This window comes from Anopheles moucheti, chromosome 2, assembly GCF_943734755.1.
Source record: "Anopheles moucheti chromosome 2, idAnoMoucSN_F20_07, whole genome shotgun sequence".
NCBI classification, from domain to species: domain Eukaryota; kingdom Metazoa; phylum Arthropoda; class Insecta; order Diptera; family Culicidae; genus Anopheles; species Anopheles moucheti.
The window spans coordinates 12,481,910-12,508,253 of record NC_069140.1 but is presented as its reverse complement, the minus strand read 5'-3'; the positions used below and the strand labels follow the sequence as shown (position 1 = coordinate 12,508,253).

At 43.2% G+C, this 26,344-nt stretch overlaps 1 protein-coding gene across 1 annotated transcript in view; it reads right to left on the bottom strand.

Annotated features, from left to right (window-relative positions):
- Positions 1 to 26,344, bottom strand: part of LOC128299102 (uncharacterized) — an 84,601-nt gene that overhangs the window by 38,489 nt on the left and 19,768 nt on the right. The window contains exon 3 of the mRNA XM_053034964.1: positions 15,834 to 15,849. Coding sequence (XP_052890924.1) covers positions 15,834 to 15,849 — 16 coding nt within the window. The remainder of the gene's footprint in view (positions 1 to 15,833; positions 15,850 to 26,344) is intronic.

Sequence of the window (26,344 nt, the reverse complement as noted above, 5' to 3'; positions counted from 1 at the left end):
GTACCGGACTTTCACGTCGTACTGTGAACCGGGAGATATGATGAGCCTCATCCTCTTCCTCATATGTGAAGAGCCTCACCTACTCGTTGCTAAATGATCGCTTTACAAAATCCATTTCTCTGCCTTCTCACCTGCCTTTAACACCAATCATACCTAACATCAATAGCTAATAAGATATGCAGATCTTATTCCGAACTAAAATCGAAAAACAGCGACACAAATTTTCAACCAAATATAAAACAATAAAAATGTTGTTGCTAGGACCGGCCCGATTAATCAACACAACTACACACAAAACATTTGAATGGGAAAAGGCGTCCAAACGTCAAATCACGTGCAACGTACTTTTGCCTACTTGTCAAATCGCTCTATATTACTCGACCTCTATCCTACACTGACCTTGAGTAAAAGCAATAAATAACAAAGTTTATAAGAAGGATTTCACTACCAAATATTTCCATCTCGGCATGCAATGCACTCACATAATGACAGACATTCCAACAATATTCTTCTGCAGCTCCACCTTCATACACATGAACATGCCTCAGAGAGCAACATGTGTGCGAAATGTTTATAAATCCTAACCGAATCCTAGTCAATTAAATGCACCACCGCTTCCGCTACGATCCACAATCCAAAATAAACATCTGCAAGCCACGTCCCATTCTCGCCACCAGCAATAAACATGGGTTATGCAAACGATCCATTCCGTGCAATTGTTTAAACATTACCCATCAATGAGTGTGGAGCAGCAAATAAAGATCGCAATCTTATGTCAAACGCCCACTTCATGCGAACTGCAGCGTGTTTCCAGTATGTACAGCCCAGCCCACCACATCATGGTTTGCCAGTTCCCCGGCGGGACATAAATTGTCCCATTTACTCGCAAGTTTACAGCTGCACCACACGCGCAACTTCACGATGGTTTTGGATTTTCTCTCGAACTCAAACGTTTCGCTGGGTTTTGAGGTGTTGTTGCTTGCTTGCTTGGTTCTCAATCATCACCCCCCCGAAGTTGGTGTTGGGATGGCCACATTTGAGTCAAGTTTCCCGCTGTGTTCGCTGCTCGTCAACGGAGTGCAACTGCAAACACGGGCACGACGGGCCATGTCAATCAGATGGTGTGCTTTCCCGCGGCGAAGATTCCCACCTACTCGTACACTTTAGTGACCGGTCTGTGTGTCTCTGTGCTCTGCTCCAAATGTGTGTCCGCTGCGTGTGTGTGTGTCTGCCATCATATGCGTTTCCGAAGCGCTTACTTATTGTTCGCAAAATGACACCCTTGGGGGTTGAGCGGCCAGCAGCCGGCGTGTAACCGGAGGGCAGTCTGGCGAAAATTGTTCCGATCGTTATGAACAGCGCGCTGCTCGTGCTGCTGAGCGCGGCCCATCGCAGCGAACCGCACTAGCACGTGTCAGGAAGTGGCAAGAAACGGAACGGGGCGCTTCCGTAATGAAGCGATTATAGTGTTCCCACAACGGGCGTCTTCGAGACGGTTGAACAGGTACGGCCTGGTAGCAGAGTAGCGTTTATTTTTTTTTCTTTTTTATTTGCTAAATGTTTCGGTTTTCGCTTCGTAGGCCCGGTGCCATTTAGTGGGTTGCTCTCGCCGGCGAGCCCGGCCCGGGTAGGATTTATTTTTACGAGCCTATAACTGCAGGCAATTTGCTTTAATGGCGGCTGCTTCCCCTTATTGACAGCGGTGGGTGATGCTTTATTGCATCACCCTGTAACGGATACAGTTAGCTTTTTCATCTGAAACAGACTGATCGGACAAACAACGGCAGCGATGCTGTTTTGGGCGAAATGGATTAATTTTTCCCCATCACGCAATTCCGAGCAGGTGTGTGAAAAAATATCATCGAAAAACGTGATGATTGCGTCAAAGGAAAATACCTTTTTTTAGTGCAGCTGTACCACCATAGACCTTTTCAGCTTAGTTAATCAATCCAATGCATGTGTAATGTGTAGATAACAAAAAACGTTTCAGTAACAGAACAAAACGTCCATTCATTCACACAGTTCAAAGGCTGGACGTGTCACGGTGACACGGTCCCGTAATCCAGATGCATGCACCATCCACCATCCCACGCTTACCGACCGGCATGCTGATTCTAATCAACGTTTGCAATTCATCCGAACCGATCACGATGCAGTTTTATTTGAATGAACTTTCCAAACGATGGTGAATGGACCGACGGTGCATAATTCGCCCTTATACAACAAACTGATCAAGCAGCAGCAGCAGCAGCAGCATGCTGTCCAACTTCCCGAGTGTATTGGACACCCGATGATGTCAGATGGGAATGGTGTAGATCTCGCTGTAAATGATAAATGTGTTCTATGCGACGAATTGCAGGGTTGTCCAACCAATCATTGCTGGCGGGAGGAATATTGCTTGGAATCCTGCATATATAAATGACTCTATCAATTCTTCTCGAATATTTACATTTTCCGTGGCTTTAAATAGTCACCAAACTATCATAAAACCAAGAAAGTATCTAGGGGGATTTTAAATGATTAACTATCAATGTGACCCTGGAAAGAACCCAATTTTGTTCTGAATAATGCTACTAATATTGAAAAAAATATTTACAGATGTTCAAAGCACTTAAGCCGCAAATATATTCAGCGTAATTATAGAAAAAGAGCTATATTTCATTCAGCAGAAATGTATAAATAAAATAGAAATGATTCTAGTTTATTTTCGACATAAATACACAGCAGCCAAACGAAAAAATTCTCCTGACTTTCTGTTAAATATTATTTTTTTGATTAAATTAAAATAGAGAATATATCCATTATTACTAACCTACATAGAATTAAAGTTAATCATTTAATAAACTTCAAAAACCATGTTCAAGCACCTTATGGGTTGCCCTTCCCTGATGTAATACAACATATTGCTTACTAGCACACGGTTTAGGACAGGCGACACCATGCGATGCATCACAACGCCAGTTTAGAACAGGGAATACTATTCACGTTCCGAGTGCCCACAGTGTCCAGGTTGTAAATGCATAAAAAAGAGAACAATGAATTGTAACGACATGTGTAAAATATTTCACACTCGGCCACAGGTGAGCAAATGATTGCTTTTGTATAATCTTTTCCTTTTCGCTGACACATGTCATCCGTTGCTCGTTGCAATATTTCGCTATCGGTACACTTTTGCTCCGAAATTGTTTTGTAGACTGCAGCACATGCAAAGCGTTCATTTGTATCTATTTGTATGTAGTTAAAAATTCAGTAGTTTCTGTTGGTTCATATTAATTTAATTCAAACATTTTCCACGAATAGTAACACTTCAATCCTCACAAAAGACATAAAATATTAACAAAGGTTTTAATTTAGTTGCGCCAGGTTATGGAATAGATTTACAGCATGAAACCAACCCATTCAATGTATGAAAGCTTCAATAAAGTCCCCCGAGCTCGGATGACCATCGGCATTCATAGCAGCGGCGCAGGCCCCATACCGTAAAAGATTATCAGCTACGCGAGGCACGTTTCTAGCGTTCGCCATCATCCAGCATGCAGAAAACGTGTAAACGTCGCCAGCGAGACACCGAGCGTTGATGTAAGCGCAGCAAACGGATGCAGTTGCAGCACATTGCTATTTCAAATTGCGGACCAGCATCCTCCTTCGGTGCTAGCGATCCGCTCCCTGCCCGGGCCAAATCTAATCGTCTCTAAAACAGAGCACTGCGCGCGAGGGAAAAAGTGGCGACACTTTTTACATTTTATCGTTCCCGTCCCATCCAACCGGCTACACGGCTACAATCACACCTATAATTCCACCATGGCCTTCAACTTGACGCCGGAATAGTAAAAGCAATGCGACTAGAACCATTGCGGAATGGTGATAATACGGTGGAAATTATTTATAGCAAGCGTTATATGCAACCGTAAGCAAGATTCGATGCGCACTCACGAGTGTTACGACGGCACTAACACGCACCGGACCGGACGGATAATCTGCAACACGGTGGCCATATTTGCAATGCAAATTTGCGATTTTATGCGTCGATAATGAAACGGTCCGATGAATCGTTATCATCTCTCTTTCAGCTTTTAGCCAGCGAAAAGGGGTATGATAATTGCAGTAAAGCATCATCGTTTGTATATGGGTGAATACCGAAAATTTTCACGTATTTCTAGGTGTATGAAATTTTCATTTATTTTTGGGTTTTTTTACGCAGTCATAGACATACAGCCTCAATCCGTTGTTTCAGTACAATTTAATGTCCAAATAAATTATTCTAAGTAAATCGAATTTCAAGATATATTTGGCTTGTAAATAGCAATATTTTTTTCAATGGCTTTTTGCTACGATAATTTAATATAAAATAATCTTACGAAGTATAGGCAAAAATAGTCGCCAAATTGATGAGTAAAAGTTGAAGAGTTAACTCATAATTCTAAAGGCTTTCACGGGAGATTCACATAAACGATACAATGAACACAACAATATATTTACACTTAAGCCAAAGTGTGAGAGAGATTTTGCAACGAATTAGCCAATGTGAGTGTTACAAATAAAAACAGGCGACATTGAAGGAAAACAAATCACTGACTTTAATGCATTTCATGCTATTTTCGTATTGAAACCGAAACCTTCATCGTCGTCCTACACCTTTCCATAACAGTTGGAGAAAAATTACAGATATGTTAAAGATGAAGATGAACAGAAATTTTGCATGCTGAACAAATCGTGCCCAACCATCATGCCAGACCGCATGGCTCACGTTCGCGCTCTAACGCTTTAACGACGCTGCGGCAAAGTTCAAGGCTTCCGGTATATCCCGCCTAGCGTCTCCGCGCACGTTTCGCTAATGGTGTGTCACTAATTCTACCACCCGCTCGTGAGCGATCGGTCAATTCGCACTCGCTTAATTGGCGATCGTTTCCCTCGCTCGCGATCAATCGCCGGATGACATTTCATGTGCCTCGCACGCCTCGCACCCCGCTTGAAACTGATATTCGTTTGGTGACATACCGTGAGTTGCTTGCTAAATTCACTCATCAGCTCTCATACGGCAGTCGGTTCAGTTCAGGCTTGGATTGTGCTGCAAGTCGTTAGTAGTGGACCTCCAAATTGATAGCGCAAATTGACAGCTGGACAGTGGGTGCTCGCGTGCCAACCCTCATAAAGACACGGGGTGTAGAATGAATTTAATTCACCCGCTTCACGAAGTTAAATTGTGTTCCGGAAGCATTTAGATACCTGGTTCGATAGCGGACCGTTTGTTTGAGAAGAGAAACGCAAATAATGGCCGGCTGGAGCGGGCCGCAGACGACTTGTATAGGACTTTAATTCGCAGTGGAACGCGTTGATTGAGCGTAATTAAGTTACGGCATGGATTCGGCTCACTGCCACAGTATCGCAAAACGGATGGAATTGATTGGAACACACGCAATGGGAATGGATCATTATTGCAGTCCATAGGAAGGAAACTAGCCTGCTCAATATACGGTGAGCATTTAATTTAAAAATAGCAAATGATTATGGAATGAAATGTGCCGTGTATTTCCTTCCAGTAAATATTCGAATCTTTAACAAAAATAAACTAAAAGAATTACACCAGTTATTAAGTATATGTTTTGGTAAAAATTGTTGTTTAAAAAATCACATCCCAAACCCCTTTAAGGTGTATGGACAGTATCAGATTAATGTTACCGTATCTGACAATGATGGAAAGAATAAATCAATGATTGATTCCACGAACGATTGACCAACTCGACGTTTGATTGATGGAAAGCTGCTGAATTGATATGGAGTGGTCCACACTCAGGCCCTTTTTGCTTTCTATATCGGTACCTATCTGATCAACTATAGAAATATAGAACGGTAGAGATTACATATTACATTCTTTAAAATGGATTTTCTAGCCCTTTCCTGCTGGAACTCTTTAACACACCATTTAATGCGAGAAGAGCGCTAGGAGAATTCACTACGAAATGCTCTTGATTCGTAAAGACGTGTAGATAAGCCTTTCGAAGAATGTTTTAATGTCAGGCAAAGGCTCGTCGAAGAGTCACAATGGGTTTAGTCATATTACAAATTAAAAACGGCTAACTAACCCTGCTTTAACGGAAGAGTCTTTTACTGCAGTACAATACAACCTACATTCGCCGTAGCGGAATTAAAGTGATGAATGTATCCTGATACGGATGGTACAACAAAACCAGGCACGGCACATTCACCAGCAGACGACAGTTGACTACTGTCGGTGTGCTTGGAATAGTTTAATTAAAATGCATCACTCGTTAACGAAGGAAGATGCACTTCGCCCGATTCGACGATACGGTACAGCTGGAAAGGGCATGGAAAGGGATTGCAATAAAAGCGTAAAGAAACTCCATTCGAAGCGTACAGTATGCACGGCTCATCATCCATCTTTGTCAATCGAATTAGATGCAATTAATTAAGCTCGTGATAAATCGTCGGCAAAGGTACAGCACTGCATTTCGTTACTTGCTGACCGTTCTGCCATCTTACCGGCTGAACGATGGAAGATTTGATTCGTGTAGCGTGTGATTCGCGTGAGGCTCATCACCACGCTTCTTTTTTTCTTCTTGAAAATCCAATCATCCGCACGAACGGTGAAAGGTTCGATAGGAACGACCGACACCGAACACTGGCAACAATGTATCACGCATTAGCTTTCAGTCAAATACAACGCGGGGCAACAAACACACGAAATACACAATCACCCAGGTGTACTCAGGTGGGACGCTTCTAAATCGAAACAGCAGGGCGAGACATGCGAGCAAAAAAAATGACCACCAGCTTTGACGAATCGCGCACTGTAGCCACATACATACCCGCCTATTGTTGTTTATTTGCACAGCAACTCACCGTCGACGAGGCACGTTTGCTGTAAAGGGTGCTTCAAACAATGATTGCTGCTTTGGAACACAACTGCAAACCACCGTTTGCTGAGGGTGCAATATGTTATGCACGGTTAGAAAAGTGCCGCGTACTGCCGCGCGTCCGTACAACCTATTTCACGACCATCAGCTGGAACTCACCACGCTCAGTGGCAAGCGACAAGCGGTATCCCGCGGGCATTGTTTATATTATTATTTTCATTTTGTTTTTGCTGTGCGTTTCAAGCGCTCACTCATCAACTGCATATCTTCACTGGTAGTGGTGACATTCCTTCATTTGTCGCATATTTGTACAGGCTGCTGCAGCACGTGGTATAACGGATCCGACGCGCAAGTGTCGTTAGTCATTCGTCGTTGGTTTGTTGCAATGTTTATCGCAATTGTTTCGCTTTTTTTTGTCACGCCACCGGAAAAAAACATTTTTGCCGATATTATCGCCATATTTACCAAAGCCGCCGTCTACTTGACACGAGCCACGAAAAGGGGTATTTGTTTATAATTTTTTTCCTCTGCTGATTCACGGTCGTTGCGCTGTACATTTAATCACAACGCTTGACGCCACCCCTTGACCGCTTGATGTAGAAAAGAACGCAAACAAACAACTTCATCGCCAAACTATATAAAACTGTTGTTACTTTGTTCTGCTGCGGTACGAATTATTATTTCTCGCACATTTGTTTGTCTGTCTGCCTTTTATTATTTTGAAACGGAAGGTTTTTTGTTTATCAACACTTTAAAATTATAAAGTTTGAAGCTCTTTTTATCCAGTCCTTGTCGATGAAGATGCACCATCGCTCGTAAATGCCGCATAGCAGAAGCTGGACGTCAGCCATCGAGGACTCCTTGTTCATCATTTTATAACGGCATCGATCCTTTTCCATCATTGCGATGCGCTTGTGTGCTTGTGCGCCATAATGGCTTTGAAGAGTTTAAAGATTATGACTATCGTAAACGTTCCCTTCAGTGCCGGCGTCCGATAGACTTACTTGGGGGATTTACACTACCATTCTCCATATCCTCGGATAAAACGGAGTAAAACAGACAAGCGAATAGAGCCAAAGTACCTTTTTTGCACAAGATGGCCAAGGGTACAGTTTTTCCATTCTCAAATCCACCCAACACTTCATCTTTCTCATGCTCAACTATAACCAACTCCTTTGGCATTCTTCAGTCTCCGACCCGAGCACAACAAGATGAAAAGGAACAGAGTGATGCGAATTCGCTGTGCAGAAAGACAGCGACAAAAAAAAGCTCTGTCAAAACTCAAAATCCACCGACACCGGCAGTTCTATGCTGGAGAACAGCATCAGAGACGGTGTAAAGCTTTCGGTAATCTCGTGACGAGCTTCGTGTCGGGCTGTCGGGCGCGCCGGGTGTCCTTCCGGATTTTCGATGACGAAACGATGGCCGTTCAGCGCCGTGCATCCGTGTTGGTGATGTGTTTATTGGATGTACGGAAGATTCCCGATAATCCTGTGTCCTGTTCGGTGCGCAAGTGAACCCGCCAGTTGTCGATCATGAAAAGATCCCGCCGGTTGTACACGCATCGTGCGGAACGCACTCGGACACGTGTTGTTCGGTTGCGGGAACGGTGATACTTCGCGGGTGGAAGAACACTGATTTCGACCAAAATGTTACCATGAGAACACATGATGTACCGAGTTAAGGCTGGTGATCCCGAGGTTTTGTCAAGCAACGACACGAGATTTGAATTAAGCAAATGCGCTTGTTTTACCGACATAAAGCATCATAGTTGTACCAAACCGACTGAACAGTGCTGTACATATGAACTCCCACCATGGCAAACCTTTTGGAAGTTTCGTCAAACGTTAACATGGTAAGTTTTTTGGTGTGCACATGAGGGAAGCGATGCATAGTTTGTGTTGGCTCTTCCCTACCAATGTTTACCTTTGCCGCACAAGTACGGGCTATTTATCACCGTTTTAACGAACAAAGCCTCTCGAGTGGCGGTCGGTCCAAGTTGATTCGCCCTTAAACCTACCTACTGCTTCCTTGGAAGGCAAACTTCTCAATAAGGAAAAGGTTCTTTCTGTCGGCCGCGTTGTGCGTCCTAACCGCATCAAAGTTTTTACTCTGTCAACAAGCTAACGTTTAGGTCGTGTTTTGGAGTTAGGGAAAAGGAACGTACAACTTTGTCACGGAGGTTAGACAAGGGATTGTCACTCGGGGTGGATCAAGCAAGATGGGTGGCTTTTATTTATTTTTTGCTTGTTTTGCTGGAGATAGGTTTGAAAACATGGAAAACTCGCCGCTACACTGGGAAAAGATCGGTTGGGTCTCCAGAAAACCCTTCAGCTAGAAAGCAGCCACTCACCCACACACACACAACTGTTTGATACAAAATCAACAAAATGCTCAAGAAGAAGCGTTAGAAGAAAATATGTCCTCAATGCGACAGCCAACAATGGTACAGCTGGTTTGCAAAAAGATAAAATTAAAATTGAACCATTTTTTCCCAGAACTTATCCTTAACAAGACATATTTCCAGTCCCTTTGCTCTTTTGACTCGAAGGTCCGCAACGAGGTCCGTTGCTACTGATCGTGAAAGTCTCGAGCAATTTCAGTGACGGTCTGCCGTAACGTCAATCGTCCCAAAATAGTCGTTCAGTAAAACTTTTCCTCCAACTTGGCCCTACCAGCCGTCGACCTGCTGTATGACCTACAGCTATCAAAAGAAAAAAACACACACACACAACGACAACCAAAACAAAAAACTTACACAACCAACAGTAAACAGTGAAAACGGCTCCGTATGCAGCGCCCGCTTGCCCGCTGGTAATGGCGGCAAACTTAACGGTCAAAGAAATTGACTTACCTTTTGCCCCTTCAGTTGCGCTGCTACCTCGCCGAAAACGGCTTGATGTTACCAATAAATCTTCATTATTTGTACCAAACAACACAAAACGGCCCCGGGCACTGATTACATCTGAAGCTGTTTTGATTTGTTTTTATTGCCCGGGCGCATGTGCTTGCGTAACCGGGCGCCTTTGACCCTTTGATCCACGTCTCGTGGAAGTCTCGTGGAAGGGCGGAGAGGGGGCCAGGTTCAAACGATGGCGAACGATGCCCGACAGAGTGAAATCATCCAAAACCAGGCTGACCTTACCAGTTGACTGCTCCGGTATGGAAAGGTTGCAAATAGTGCTTCTATTCTTAGGCAATTTGATCGGAAGTGGTCGAAAGATTTTTTTCGCTCTCTCCTATGCGATGTGAAGTGCTTTTTTTGTCGACCAAGGTCGACTGAGCTGGACTGGGGCAGGAAATGTTAAACTCATTAATACGTCCGCTAGACTGACCGGACGGGAAGTGTTCACTATCGAACAAATCGATAGCGCTCAATATTGTATCTAATTAGAGTACACAGCCGGTGAATGCTTAAACGAATTAGAGTATTTCGAATTATTGAATACACAGCAATAAACTAATGGAAAGGTAATTATTGATTAAATAAATTGGTAACTTTTTTTGTAAATACTATATTTACTTTCGCAAACTCTCATATTTCAAGTGCAAAATGCTGGAAAGCATAATGTGCTTCTGTAATGAACTCTACCCTTCGAAACAAAAAAAAAACTGATGAACAACCACTATTGTTCATTTTCACTTTCGCTAGAGTTCATCGTTGTGTTCGACGCTTGTTTGCACATTTGACGGTGTTTCGTAATGTTGGTAAAAGCTTTTCTTTGTACAGCGAGCTCCCCTGCTCACGCAAACACACACAAACACACACACACACACCCACACATACGCACAAACGATCTCGAAATGCTCGACCATTTCGACAGATTGTTCAGGGATTTGAGAAACCCCGGTTCCCTAACATCGCCTTCTCATGCAATACTCAAATCATCAAATTCATAAACTGCAAAGGACACGAATTCTACCCGCCCCGGAGGTTGAGCTCAGTACACCGTGGTGCGCCATTGCCGGTAAGTGGAAGAAGCAAAACTTTTAACCCCGTCCTTGATCCTCCCATTTCAAGTGCCACTCGAGAGGGGGGTGGAGAGGGGGAGAAAAGCGAAACTCTTCAACGGTTTGGGCCTGACCGACCAGGCGCCTCCATTCGCTTTTCCGTAACTGCCTCGGAAATCGCCCGAACCTGCCCGAATCTGAGCCTGCGTGGCGACGAGCCACTTAATTAATTTGAAATAAAAATAAAACACGACCACCACCATCCAGGCCCCGTCCGGGTGCGCCAGCGAAGAAATTCGTGTTTTTCTCGCCACCCAAAAAGCAAGCCGCAGTCCCAAGGCCGTTCGTTGTCGTATTTTCACTGCTGGTGAAGCCAACCACGCCATTACCCGGGGGCCTCTTACCGAACACTACCTTCACTCGCACCGAGCGTTGCGATTTTATTGTCGCTGGAAGGTTTCTCGCCCACCGTTCCTGCGTCAAGCGGCCTTGATTTTCGATGTTTGTTGAATGTTAACATTGTCGGCAAGATGGCTAAATGTTAGACCACGGCAAAGAACGTAGAAAGATGTCCTTCACCGAGCATAACACCACACTTCTTTCCATTCTTTGCCTGCTGTTTGTCACTTTGGTTCGAGTTTTCACCACGGATGCGAACATGATCCTTCCGGTCGGAGCGGTTTTCCACCTCCGGTGTGCTTTCTGGCGAAAAGTTGAACAAGACACTCAAATTAACATTCTTGTGGTGATTTTGTAAAATTATCTTTGGAATCCAATTAAAATGCTGGCTATTGATAGGATTTATTGGTGATCGTAATATGATGCCGGAGCAGTAAAACTGACGGCAAAATTCTATTATAGCTTTTGCGGTTGGTGTAGTTTATACGTTCTCAGTGTCTCTGTTGGCAAATAGTAAGTAGCCATAAAACTAATATTTCAATATCTTGTAATTAAACTCTTTTGGGTGAAGTTAACTGAGTAATTGAGGTCCACTTTCTTGGAGTATATCATAGATAACAAGCTTAAGTTCAATAAGCGTTACACACACAAGATGGACAATTAAAAAATAAGGCTCATTTGTAACAAATCTTAAAAGATTATTAAGTATTCAAACGTCCATTAGAGTATTTGAAGGTTTATAAGTTATACGTAAGCGCTGTATGTTGATGAAACATTTTTCCGCAGAGGAATGATCAGAGGAAAACATTAAAATCTGATAAACTAATGCTACTAAATTGATGATAAAATCTTAATTCAACTATTTAGCTCGTTTATGTGTTTTTTAATCCGAGTACAGTTTATTTGAGTAATTTTCAACTTGTGTGTCTATTGCGCTCCACGTGTTATCCAGAAACCTACGCTTCCTTTTTATTGACAGATGTCATTCCAAACGTCAGACGGTGGTGAAGTAGGGATACTTTAAAAAATTCGTTATGCCCTTTAAGAAGGCATAACGAACATCAACATTTCAAAAACAACAACCTGCTGTTGAACCACACTGGGGTTAGACCATACGGCCGGATTATGAAAAGTTTTCATTAAAGTCAAACACATTATTTCAAATAAACTTTCGGAAATTAATCCCTTAAACTGTTGTTGTGCACTGAACTACCACTACTCAGCTATGAAAAGTCTATTGAACTATTAAAAGTAATTTGGAAAGCTGATGAAAATCGTTCTAAAAAATTGTTTACTAGCTATGCATGAATAGAAAAAAACTTCATCCTTTATAAGTCTCTATCAATGCCGTTTCGAAATCCAATCATTTCACTACTGTACTATCCTTCAACAAAAAAAAATCCGAACTTTGAATATTGAGTTTACATTTTGTTTTTGCCGGTCGGATTTTACCCCAGCACCGGTTCACTTTTACCATGAGAAGGTAAAAGGTACGTCGGATTTGTACCGATAGCCACTGAAACACAAGTCTTTATCCGCGCAGGGAACCGGGTTGCGTACGGTAGGCTTATAGCTACATTTGCCGCAATGATGCATTCAATATGTTCGACCTATTGCGAACCGAGCCAGACCAACCAAACCAGCATGATGGCAAGTGGGTTTTTGTGAACTGCATTCTAAGCACAGCAAATTCCGAAAATCACACAATCCGCATCAGATTTTGCGGCCGCTCGATTTATCGTTCCCGTGGTGAATTTTCGATCTGCATTTGAAGTGGTGCATAGCGACCGAATCCTTCAGCTCTATTCGGTTTGTTGATTTCGCTGGAATTTTCCTGGAACCGATTGAAGTTCGACCGCCATTGCTTGGTTTGCAATATTGCTTTCGTTTCTGCATGAATTTTCTCTATCGATTACACTATCAAGTGGATTATATTTCGCATTTCCTTCCTACATATCATTTACGACAGGTTATTCCAATACTTAAAAGCGAATAGCTACCGCTTTTTCACACAATGTTTCTAGCATACCGCATCTTCATCAGGGAGAGCGAAGCTAAAGACGGTAGGACGTTAGGAAATGGGTCCGTTCGGGTAAGCTTTATTAAATTATGGCTTTCCATTATTGGTTCCTTTCGCCCGAGTCATGGCTAAGAGCTTCGATTATCTAAATGGCTACTATCGGTTTTTACGACACTGACCAGCAACCGGTCGATAGAATGATCGAACACTGCAATGATGATATGGTATTCCATGATCCTCCATCACGTCATTAGTGTCGAGAAGCACAATCTTTCCGAGCGGAACATTCAGCTACATATTGCATTTGCCCATCTGCACCATAAAAGAGCATGAAAAATCCAAAACAATGGTCTTGGCTACCGCACAAAACCCACCTCATGCAATCGAATCGAGACTTGTGAGGAAGCAAAATCAATATACTTTATTAACAACGGAGTACTCCTATGGCCGTCCTCATTTTTCTGCACCCACACCCACACACACACACACATCAATGGGAAGTTAAAAATTCCATCGACCCTATATCCGGAGCGCTATTGAAGATCAAAAGCCATCCTAATCGTATCCCATATTCTCTTTCACACAAAACCAAAACCAAACGGTCGTCTCGATGGATGTTGCTAGGGAGTAAAGCTGAACGGTTGATATGTCCACTTGAAACTCGATGCTCTAAATCGGTATTCCCCCCAGGGCTGCCCTCCATCACACACTCTCTACATCCGCTGGCCGGAAATCGAGTAAGGGCACACCTTCATGAGAGGAACCATCCCCATTAGTGATGGTTGGGCCACCGTCATCGAATCTGTCAACGCCTAGAGAAATGAAGAAGGATCGTTCGACCAATTCCTGCACTATCAATTCGCCAACCCGAGCAGCGGGTAGCGGCCGGCGTGAAGAAACCCCGAAAGCCGAACCGTTTACAGAAGGCTCACTTTACCGTGGCGTTCCTGCCATCCACAGGCATCAATTCCACGAAGGACCCGAGAATACGACGAACCGTAAAGATGTCGGTCGGGTGGCAGCAAAATCCGGAACGTGAGACGTTACCGCCCGGAGGTGATGGTTGCAAATCATTAAGTGGATTATTGTTTTACATGGTTGTACCGTAGGTTCGGATCCGTTTCTTCCTCCGCGCCTAAGTGGTCGCCCGCTTTTGGGAACTTTGTGCAACAAGGTAAAAGGCACCAGAAGTTGTTTAGCGGATCTCCGAGCGGAGTTTCGTTTATTGGACCATTTTCCGGCGAAGGGGGTGAAATTACACGACAACCACGGCTATTTGTCGTCTTCCCCCCGGGGGATAGGAAAGTGGCTTCCTCGAAGGAAGGTGTTGTTTTATGTCGATGCTTTGTGTTCCTACAAACTACAAATGCTGTGGATGCAAAGGTGTGATTTAATTATGAAGCACAGTATCCAAACTACGGGATGGTTAATGTTTAATGGGCGGTTATTGGTATGGACAGATTTTGATATACAGGGAAAATACCCCTTTTTTAGGTTAGTTAACATATTATAATGAAGTTCTCTTTATTTTGAAACTACTATCATTATGAAAAATCCCATGTATGGTAAACTCTTCTTAGTATCTTGCACTGAACTTACGTTAAGTTTATAGTAAAATCTCACAAAAAAAGTTTAAATGACTAGAATAATAAAATACCTATTATACAATTTGGAAAAGCCCTGTTCAAAAATGAAACATATTAATAAACATCGAATTAATTGGGACCACACTACCACATGCATCCGATGGACTGTAATATTCATTTTTAAAAATACAAAATTGTACTTAAATGACTTCACAGCACCAGCAATCACAATGCCCTGTTTTAATGCTCAAAATGAATCGATTTTCAACACTTTATTATTTTTGTTTCACACAACGCGTTGTACGTTTTGCTGCGGTTAGCAGAAACGGATAATTACACGCAATGACACTTTCATGGTGCATTAATTTGCGCTACAAAGTATCCGCTCATTAATGGTCCACCTGCACATCAATTCATCCACAGCACGCACCCACGCCATTTGCTCGACCGGTGCAGCTAAAGCGTGTCACATTTGTTCCCGTGCACCAAAGTTACAATGCAGATTTTCCCCATCAGTAGCATACGGCGCGGAGCGGTGGCGCTGGGCAGAGAGTGGACGAATAAAAATGCCATGAAAAACAATCACCACCGACCACATATTGCTAGCGTGGGATTGTTTACATCGCTTAAATCGGCTTTGTTCAAGAGTACTAATTTCGTTCGCTCGCATCGCATCGCACGGTGTATACATATTGGTTTGATATATTTTCTCCGCCTTTGACAACAAAAAAACCATTTCCGTGTATCAGTTTATTGTGTATGGCCTTTGTGGCTGTGCCCTTTAGTGCAGAAAGTGTATCACAGCGTACACAAAATGAAATAATGAGGGTTGAAATTACACGCCATTATATGCTCAATGAACTCTACATATTGTAAAGGAACAAAAGCGTGTTGAGGTGAAATTTGGATACATTAGTTTATCAGTTGTAATCATTATCGTATATTTTTAAATGATAGATAACAATCTAGATTTTAATTAAAATTACAGGGTCCAATACATACCGGTGCTGGGTAACGTCTGAAAATAAAGAATTAATATATTATTAGAAAATTAAACACTTTTAAATATAAATTGATGTATTTCTACATTAAATTAGTTTTAAATCAACTCTGAACAACCCGGTCGGGCATCATTTCGTATAACAGACAATAATTAGATAAATTAGACTTCAAAAAAACATTATCCCCCCCCGCGTAACCGAACGTCTTTCAATGGCAACAAATAAATTCAAGGCAATCATTATCATAGTCATGATGACATCAATTTATCATAGCCATGTTTAAATTGTCGTACCGTAAGCACCAACATCAAACGCACCAAATTGACCACCGCCAGTCGGTGCCGTATGAATCCATCCTTACGATCGGCCGTCTCATCGTTCTAGATAAATGCCCCCTCAATCATACAAATGATTTCTAGCCCGAAGTGTCAAAACCATCGTTTGCCATAACGACCTCAATTTGCTACATAATAGCACTACCATTGCCAGAAGCAACGAACAAATATGATCCGACGCTACCCTTAGGTCACCTTTCACTATTCCGGCCCTACGCTTCTACTTGTGCCGTCGATACTCTTGCTCATATTCTAATGATTCGGCGGGAGAAGAAAAATGTACTTCCACGAAGTAAGACGTTCTTCGCTTCGTGCATTCTTGATTCAATGTTTAGGATATTCTCCAAGGTTCAATAGAAGTGGTATCCGCTCTTTTCGCTTTCTTTTAGGCCATTATGCCGACTGTCTAAATTCATAACTTCAAACAATCGGAGCAGGCCTTGCCCAACATTCGATGAAGGAAAGCGACATACAAAAGTTCAAACAAGCGGAGGTTTGTTTTCCTTTTTGGTAAGTCAATTTAATCTGGTGGCCAGGTTGACTTAGCTAGTCGTTGTTGCTACACACACAAACACACACACACACGCGCACGAGGTATTGTTCCTTTCAGTGTGGGACTCACGAATGGAATGATTCTTCTGTTTGTTGTGGGGCGAAAACCTTAACTTTTTCTATGATTTCCCTGCAGGTTTCGCTTTTCTTACAGTCGATCCCAACCACAGGATGAACCGCGCCCTAATGCTCTATTAAGTAAAACTAACACAATAACATAGACCTAGCAGAACATGGAGACGCCTGGTCGTTCAAGATGAATATTTTTGGTAGAAAAAGAGAAAAAATGTTTTTGAAATAAAAATGTATTAAATTGAAAAGTGTTTAATTCATATCAAAAATCAATTTCAATTAAGCGAAGAATATCATTTATTAAAAATGCAAAATGTAAAATCTAACCAACAAATCGACCAATTCGTCTAAGTGATTTAAAAATACAAAAAAAATTATGCTTTTGTGTTAAAAGCACTAGAAGTCTTTAAACAGCAATTCTTTTAAAGCTACAAAATAACACTACTGAGCAAATTTCATTTCCATTTCCATCCAATACACAACTCCGTCTTGCTGGCGCCTTAATACACCCATCACAGCCCTACTATGCACACAATAATGAGATTATTTCTTCTCATCATGTGATTTGCCAACCGAGCTCGGAGGTTTAGGGACAAGGACAAGTACATATGCTCAGTCTCGCCCCGCCAAAAGCCGATCGCAAGAACAATAAGTAAAGAGTTTAGTGTCGTGCTGACAATAGCACAATTACTCTGAAATTACCTTCAATCGGGGCACCATCCGCATACCATCAGCTTCGTCCACCAGCCCGTCGATTGCATCCTACGTACGGTATTAATTATTCGACACTGCATGGTGGTTTCGAATTGAGGTCACACATCTGCACATCACAACATGCTCCAGGGGGAGGAACGCGCAAATGGTCACATAATGGGGGGGCCCGTACATGGTCCGATAATGAAACGTTACCCGTCAGCTTTTATGGGGACGGGCGCGCGAAACTCGAACGCCAGTCGCGTGTAACGAGCCGTAGCTCGATTGCAAAATGACCATTGCTAACATAGCGCGTGAATCCAATTTCACATGCATCGAATCAACCGACCGTGGTTGGTGGACGAATTGCGACGATTGATTTCATCGTACTGATTGATTTTCTGAAACTTTAAACTTGCGTGTTTATTTCAATTGCTTCACGAAAGGACCGTTCGCTGATGGGTGCAACAGCCACAGCAATAACCACCCCCAGCTGCTGTGGGAGTGCGCAGGAAAGGCCTAGCGAAATTGCACATAAATTAGCCAGATGGATAATTAACAAACCCACCCAACCATAGCAAAGCCCCATTTTTCACTCCGTGGCTCCTGGTATTGATTCAGTTTTTTCCTTCTATTTCAACAGACCAAATGTATGGACGCTATTGACGGTGCGTTTGAAGGACACCCTTTTGTAGGGCACTTTTTTTTGTTTTTGTTGGTTCGATAAGCATCCAACGAAAGAAAAACTCTGTTCAATTGTGATGAAAGTGTGGCCTAAAATGAAAATCCGGCGGCCAACCACACCATCATCAGCAGCAGCCAAATTTTCACTCTCAGCAACTGTAAAGGAAGTGCCCACTTCCTACCTATTTTCGATGCCGAAAAACCCAAAAATCAAGTCAAAAAGTTGAGCAAACTGTGGCAGAGCAGCAAAAAAACGAAACACACAAACACTCTCCCAAACACGGTACGGCAAAGCCCCCAAGGGGGCAAATTCTTCTTACGGTGCGGCTAAGATAGTCCTAATACTTTTGTTGTCTTTCTCCTGCTTGCCTGTTGTTTACCGGATGGAATAAAGAAAACCGGACCAGACCCTAGCCAGAATGCCCCATCCCTGCTGACGGATTTCATTGGTTTAATTAAAAGAGATTTTCTCTCCGTCTGTGGCGGTGTGTGCTTGCGCGTTCATTGATGCTGCAAGAAGCTTGGCAGATACTAGCCCCATTATCAGGTGCCTTTTTTTCGGGGTTTTTTTTTTGTTTCGCTCTCGAGTTGTTTGTTTTTCCAGAGATTTCAGATCTATTTCGCTTCGCATGCAAGGGCGCACACAAAAAACGACGGCAGATGGATAACGGGCGGGAAGGAACGTTCTGCTCTTCGCCGTATTTAGCTGGTAAAGTTGAAACATAAATAGAGTATTAAATTCGAGTGCCTTGGTAGTTTAAAAGTGAGCATCCGAAGAAAAGGGCTTGCGAATGAATGAAAAAGAACTTTGCGTTCAAGCGTACAGTTAAGCTGATTACGCTGAGCGCTCTTTGCTATTAACCATTTCAAGTGTAAGTTATGTTTTCTTTCGCCAAACAAATGCTATTTATATGAATTCTTGTTTCTACATTTGTACATTAATTACCTATCATCAATCTTCACAATTTATAATAATGAAGTCATCAAGATTAGCAACCTTCCAGGTACACTGCCTTCTGAAAATGCATCGCATTGCCTTGTTCTGGCGGACGGGGTTTAATTTTTCATCCTCCTGTCTTGTGCAAAAGCTCCCAGACCGGCATCTTAAGCTTTCGCCGACAAAATATGCTACCAATCATTCCGCTTTATCCCTTCAGCTCATGTACTTTGCTCTCCCGGTCCTGCAGCACCCACAGCGGTGATTTATCGATAAAACCCTTAAAATGAAAAATTCCTGCAAGAAATTCACCGACGACGTCGCATTGCGCTAAAGAAGTGCTGTTTTCTTCCACAGCGAATAACACAACCAGTATCCAAGATGAACGATTTACTGACGAGCTTGAAGAAATCTTATCCTAAAATTGTGCCAACCAAACTTACCCACTACCCCGGGTGCGGTACAAATTTGTACCAGATTCCGATGTCAGTTCCGCTGGCTGACGTTTATTAATTGAAAAAGATGATGTTTCGGGGCGTGATTGATGGAAATCCATCATCCGACCATGGCCACACAAAAATTGAACCCTTTTTTTCCTACAGTCCGCAGAGTCATTCACATCAGCGGACTTAGAGGGGGCCGAATGTATGGAGCGCAAGAAGATGCCAAATCGGCCAAGTAGTAACACGATCTTCACCGTGCGGTTTTTCCGGCACGGTCAAGGACGACCAGAGGACAAATGGGCACCGTTTGCGGTGGGAGAGCCAAAAATTCTCCTCCCCCTTTCTGCCCTCTCTCCCATCCATCCATCCTTCCATTCCCTTAGAATGAGCAACACTGACGAGGTGATGGGCCGTGGAATCGCTAATTATTTCAACCTGCGCTCAAGCACCCACTGTCCCCTTGCGGGACCCAGGAAAACCCACCCACTCCACCGTTACCGTTTCTATTTGCAATTCAAACCGTGCTCGATCACCCACGGACAAATACCCCTATTTGGACGAGCCCGGGCTTATATCCGGACGCGAATGGTTTTAATTAAAAATTGCCTACCTTTCGCGGGCCATAGTAACGCGCACACCGGTTCAACCGATGGTTCTCTTATTTCGGGGTCATTATTTCGATTGAAGCGCACCGTTTGGCTTCTCGAAAAAAAAAAACAGCAAGCCTCGGCGAGGCACCAGTTCCTTCAGATAACGAAGATGAAGAGAAGCGACCAACACAACGCAACGAAATGAGCGCTCGTTTACCGCTCCGTCCGCAAAGGGCCATGATTTAACTGCGCTTACGGTAGCGTCACCATAGCGCGAAAGGTCACCAGGAAAACAAAAGATCGTACCGCACCAATGCGCCCGGTCCTGTGCACGTAAATTTCATACCATCCCGGGTCGCCGGGATTCAGCGCCGGCTTTCATTAGCGTAGAGGAAATGAAATTTTAAGGGTTTTTGTTTTTTTTTTGCTTTACAGCATTTCAACGTTCCTCCCTTACTCTTCCAGAACCGGACGCGCTGAAATATGCTGCATAATAATTAGATCCACGAAAGTGGCAAACAAAATGAAACGTAAAGACAAGCCAACGGTCTCATCAAGAGTCCTCTCTCTCTCTCTCGGTTTAGAGCGGATTATGCTGCAACATGCGTTAACGGGGCATGGACGAGCGACCTCCAGCCGGGTTTTTATGCTGTATGTGAAACAGCGTAGACTTCGTTTATTAGCTTTTCAAATTAAGAGACTAGCCACGATCATGTAATGAGCACAATAAACAAGATTAGCCAAGTTGTCTTTAAATAGACCATGGTCCGTAATACTGCGGATCTGCATCTGCAATGTTCGCCTTTAACGACATCGTCATAGCCTCCTCAGTTTTGATCGTATTTTCCTGTCTGCTCATATGCTACTAAGCCAGAAGCGAATTTTCATTTACAATACAACCTCTAAAATTGATAATACGGCGAGAGCCGTCATCATGGAATATATAAATAATAACAACCTCTAAAATTATTTTTATGAGATAATAATGCTTATATTTACATTAGTGACGATGAGATGTTAAATTTAGTTTCTTTGAGAAAATTTGTATCACAAGCACTTATGGTTTATCGTCTTACACATCCGGAATTTTTCATTTTATTTAATATAATTTAATTAATTTAAAAACTTCAGAGTAATTAGAGCATCATAAGTAAGAGTTCAGAAATTTAAATAAAAACGGCTTTTAATATGATAATTCCAAACGAATATACTAACTCAAATACATTAGAAACAGAATATAACTTATCAAATTGTTACACTCTTTGAAAATTTATCAAACTATACAGTACGATATGGTGATGTAAGGTCAATAATTCCCCAAACATGTATAAATCACTCACAATGGCAAGTTTACAACGGCTCGCCGTATAAAACTGACAGGTGGCATGATTCGAACATAAACAAACCTTAGACATACTTTCCTTCCTCTCTACCTACTGAGCACTCGGCGATAAAACCTGAAACACTCTACAAGATCATAAAATTGATCGAATGGTTGCCTCATCATCATCAACAACAACTACAAAGGGAGCGATAGTGTCCACTTTGTAAAAACCATATGCCTGCCGGGTATCGGCAAGTGCGTGAAAGCACGTCGCCGTAATTGAGGCCGGACCTCACTATTAAACATGGCAACATTGTATCTATCCGGGCAGCGCACCATTTGGTGCATTTAGACTTTAAAGCCAAATCCATCAAACGATATCCACAAAACCTCTTTCAAGTGAACACGAAGTGGTACGTGTCCGCTCGTCGCTCAGACGACCGCAAAACCTTCGACCAGACGGAGGAGGATGCTCAAGGCATCGATCGTATCAGTCACCCACAGCAAGCACGGTAAACGACGGTCAGCATCGGTTTCAATTGCTTAAACGTCTCGCGTTACAGTGTCGTATCGTAAGAGCATGCCGTTGTCAACGATTCGTCTGTTAGCGACGGAAATTTATGATACATTTCATCCACATCGCATCACACTGCGGACTAAACCCCGTTGACCTGCGAGTGGCATTTATTTATTGAAACGTCGTGTTCCGTCAATTGATGCTCGACCGTGCCCGTGGCTGATAGTAAATCATTGACAATTTCTTTGCTTTCAAGACAATCTTCTGTGTGGTTTGTTTACTTTGCACTTCCGGGGAGTTGTTTTTTTTTTGCTTAGTATTTCAATCACACCCAAGCGCCCCGGATGTTTAAATCCGTTCTTTATTGTAATATATCAAGCGCGTGCAAAAGCCATGCACCTCCACCAAGGGCTCCGTCTTTCACGAGCTATAAATCTCCATTCCATCAGGCGGTTCTGTACAGTAAATGCAAACGTAACAGCTACTGCTGCTGCTAATCACAGTCGCCTTCCGTTCGGTCTCTTAAATCTAAATTGTACCAATTGTACGATCCACTTCAAACCAGTCCCTGCCAGGCCCAATTCATCGGCCCGTCTCGGACCGGCGTTCGGACGTGGACGGCATATTTAGCGAGCAACTGGCACGACCGTGGCCGGATCATACCCAGATCGTCCAGATCGGGAAAGGACGATCTGTGCTGTGCTGGTTGGCGGACGCGACCTGTACGTCAGCTGCGTCAGCTTGATGTGGCATTTTGTTTTGTACTCGACCAGGGACCGGGAGCACACCGGTTCACCGGGGCCGCTGTGCAAATTAAGAAACATTTAATGAGCTCCGACACATTGGGTGACACATTGTCAGGCTGCGAAAGTTAAGTAATGTTTCCTGGCGCTTCAAATGAGCAGTGACGCGTACGTGGCCACGACTAGTGATGGGGGTAGTGGGCGACGCGCAAAACTTTTGCCCAACCCCCCCGTAATATGTCACCGTAACGTTATGCGTAAGACAATGATAAAGTGTTACTTTTAGTGCAAATTTCTTACCAACGAGCTATTAGTAAGACGTACATGTATATCCGTCAAGAAAATGAGGTTCATGTAAATAAATATGTTTAATTCAAAATTCAAAAAAACTAAATCCAAAATAATAACAATTCATAATTAATTAAAATAATAAATAAATAAATAAGTAATAAATTAATTAATTCAAAATTCATAATTCTTCCCTTACTGTTCTTAAGCATTCACCACATTCATTAATAACTAATATTTTTTTAATGTTTAGTGTAATTAAACCCTTCTTTACGATGAACCAAAAAGGCAAATATGTCTCGTGAGAAAATATTTTACTAAACATGTATGTAGGAAATGAATCATCCTGTCCTTGTGACAGTTGAGGCGAGAGCTGGCAACACGGTTGTCAGAAGGAGCTAGCGAGGATAAGTCAGTCTGTTTCGGGAACTGTCCGATGTCGGATGCATATGTAATAAAGGAACTTGCATTTTTTGTTAATACCCGTTCCTACTTGTATGTCACCAAAAAACCAAAAACATATCTGACATGTGCTTTCCGTTTGCTGCTTCTGCTTCCAAGCATCATCTTGGCTAAATTTACGTCAAGACGCCATTCGCTCTACCGCACCACTGCACTACAATGTTGCTGAATTTTCTTTACATTTTAACTGCCTTCCGACGAACGTCACCAACACATGCCAACACACTCATGAACTCATCTAAAATTGCCGAATTACTTTCACTCAATCTTTCCACCCTCCGGCACATCGGGTTTGCCGGGGTTTTGTCGCCGTGAAAACGAAGTTCTGCGTTGATTGCGTTTTTGGAAGAATTCCAAGCGGACCCGTTTGCGTTACGTCCGAAGGCTACCAGATAGAGACAATCTGCGTCGCGCTGTGTTAAACGGTTGCCGGTGAACGAAGGTGAAATGAATTCGTCTCGTGGTCGTTGCGGTTCCCGGTGAAAACAACCGAACCGAGCGCACCGTTCCCTGCCGACCGCAAAGTGACATTGCTTGCGGGTGGCTGAAGGCCACCCGTCGGCCGTTCAAGCCAAGACAGGCGAGCCTCCAAAGGCTGCGGGCCTTTGGAAGAGCAACATTTTCGGATGAAATTATACCTTCATTGCCGGTCTTCCTGCAGTGCGATACGGCCATTAATCAACTGCGGTATTAGGAGGAAGTTTACGTGGTGCCAGCCGCATGCAAACGACATTTGTGCGTCGCGTGTATGAACCGTACCGGTTCAGACAGCCTGCGCTTGGTTCGCGCACCTCGTAACCGGGTGAATGATTTGTGTTCGCAGCAATCGCATCCACAAACCACCGTTACCGCACAAAGAATTAATGACATCCGGCACACCCGAGTGCCCTGACACATCCCTGTCTCTAGCTGAATGTCACAACTTCATCATTTGTGTAAGGTTTGAACAAAAAGTTTTCGTTTTTAGCTGCGTACAACTGTTATCTACCGATGTTCGGTGTAGAAGTCAGCGCAAAGGTTCATCAGACATTTCCAAGTTTCCAAGGAATAGTTCAACTTGAGCCATAGTCTACCTGACTGCCGAATAAACCTGGAAGATTACCATTCCAAATAAGCTGTGTGGCAAACGTAGCAGATATTCGGCAACAGGTAAAACACAGGTCGGTACGAAGTCTAATTTCCCGAAAATAGCATGAAATTGAATCCTACGCCCGAGAGAACTCTACGGACGATAAAAGTTACGTACAAAGCCACTCTTAGAGGATGCAAAAACTTACGCAAATACCACAAGCGAGTGTGTGTGTGCATCGTGCATGTGGCAAGCATAAAAACTATACCAAGGGAAAAGTTGTGCGTCCTGTCTCTACGCTGAGTGAATTAATCTATCGTTAGCTGCTTGATTAATTGATCGATAAAGTTTTGTAACCAGTTTTTATGCTTGAGTTCGTAGAAAATTACACACTTCAACGCACGAAACTTAATTTATTCTTAGCCGTGTTGTTGGGAACTCTACAACAGTGGGTGGAACGTTCCCAACCACCTATCAGAGAGCGCCAGGGAAAATTAAAAACTACGTAGAGGAGGAAGAAATCAAAAGGGATAAAACCGATCGCAGGATGCGCCTGCGACCTCTTTTTAAAACACTCGGTAAGGAATAAAGACCAATTTTTTGGCACCCACGATTGAACCGTGACAGGCAAAAAAAGTCTTATTCTCTAAATCGTTAGCAAACCATCGGTTTTCTAACACGTGTTTTAGCAAGCAATTGTGTAAAATTCACAAATTTAATATCTGAAGATGTTTTAATATTAAATCCAACAAATTATACAATAATTTCACCTTCCAAACCAAACCGCTTGCAGCAATCGAATGTTACAAAGTAAGATGGCTTCATTGGTACTTGAACGAAAAACTTTACCCCGCTACGTTACTTTCGATGATTTTACAGCTTTTGAGCATCGGTTGACTTAAGTTCTTTGTGCCAAGTGGCCACTCCGGGCAGCTCGAGTGAAGATTTCATCCAATTTCGGCGGGGAAGTAACACACTGCGTCAGCATTCCATCCTGCACCGGCAGCTGCAAAGTTTACAAAATTCTTAAATCTTACGACCTTTCGAGAGAGGAGAGAGAGAGAGAGAGAGAGAGAGAGAGAGAGAGAGAGAGAGAGAGAGAGAGCGAGAGGGAGAGGGCACTAACACACGCACCCCAGTGTGAAAAGCGACGGTACGAGAGAGATGCCGGCGATGGAGGTTTGAATTTCTCACCCACTGGAAACTTTCCTTCCAGTGGCATTAGGCGAAATTGAATACGCCAAGCGATGGTGCGCAAGTTTGTGCGAAAACTATCACCCGCGGCCACCTGCACCTTCACGCCCGCACACGGTGGAAAAGTAAAGTTTTCTAACCCTTGCCACTCAAGTGCCCGGGAATAATGCATCGGTAGATAATGTGCAACGATGCAACGCAACGTTCGATCGCACGGTACGTTCCATCGGGCGCCACTCGCACGGTGGGAATATTGGGAAACTTTTAATCGCCCAGCACGGGCGTTATTGAAACGTATCTGTCATCTCGACCCGAAATGGCGTGCAGCACCCAGCATGCATCAAGATGGCACCCGATGGTTACTAATGGATTTATTTGGAAGCTTCCCGTCGACGCGCTGATCAATTTGCGTGTAGTGCACCGAATCCGATTTGTCTGCCAGAGTTACTTTTAATCCTTTTTTGAACAAGTTACACTTTGTTTTCGCAAACGGAATATCGAGGTGAAAACATTTTCTCACACTGCTCCAGCACATAGCACGTTGGAAGTAGCCAGGCGATAATAGGATTGGTTTTCTTTTATCGCTTCGCTTATCGCCGTTTGCCATAC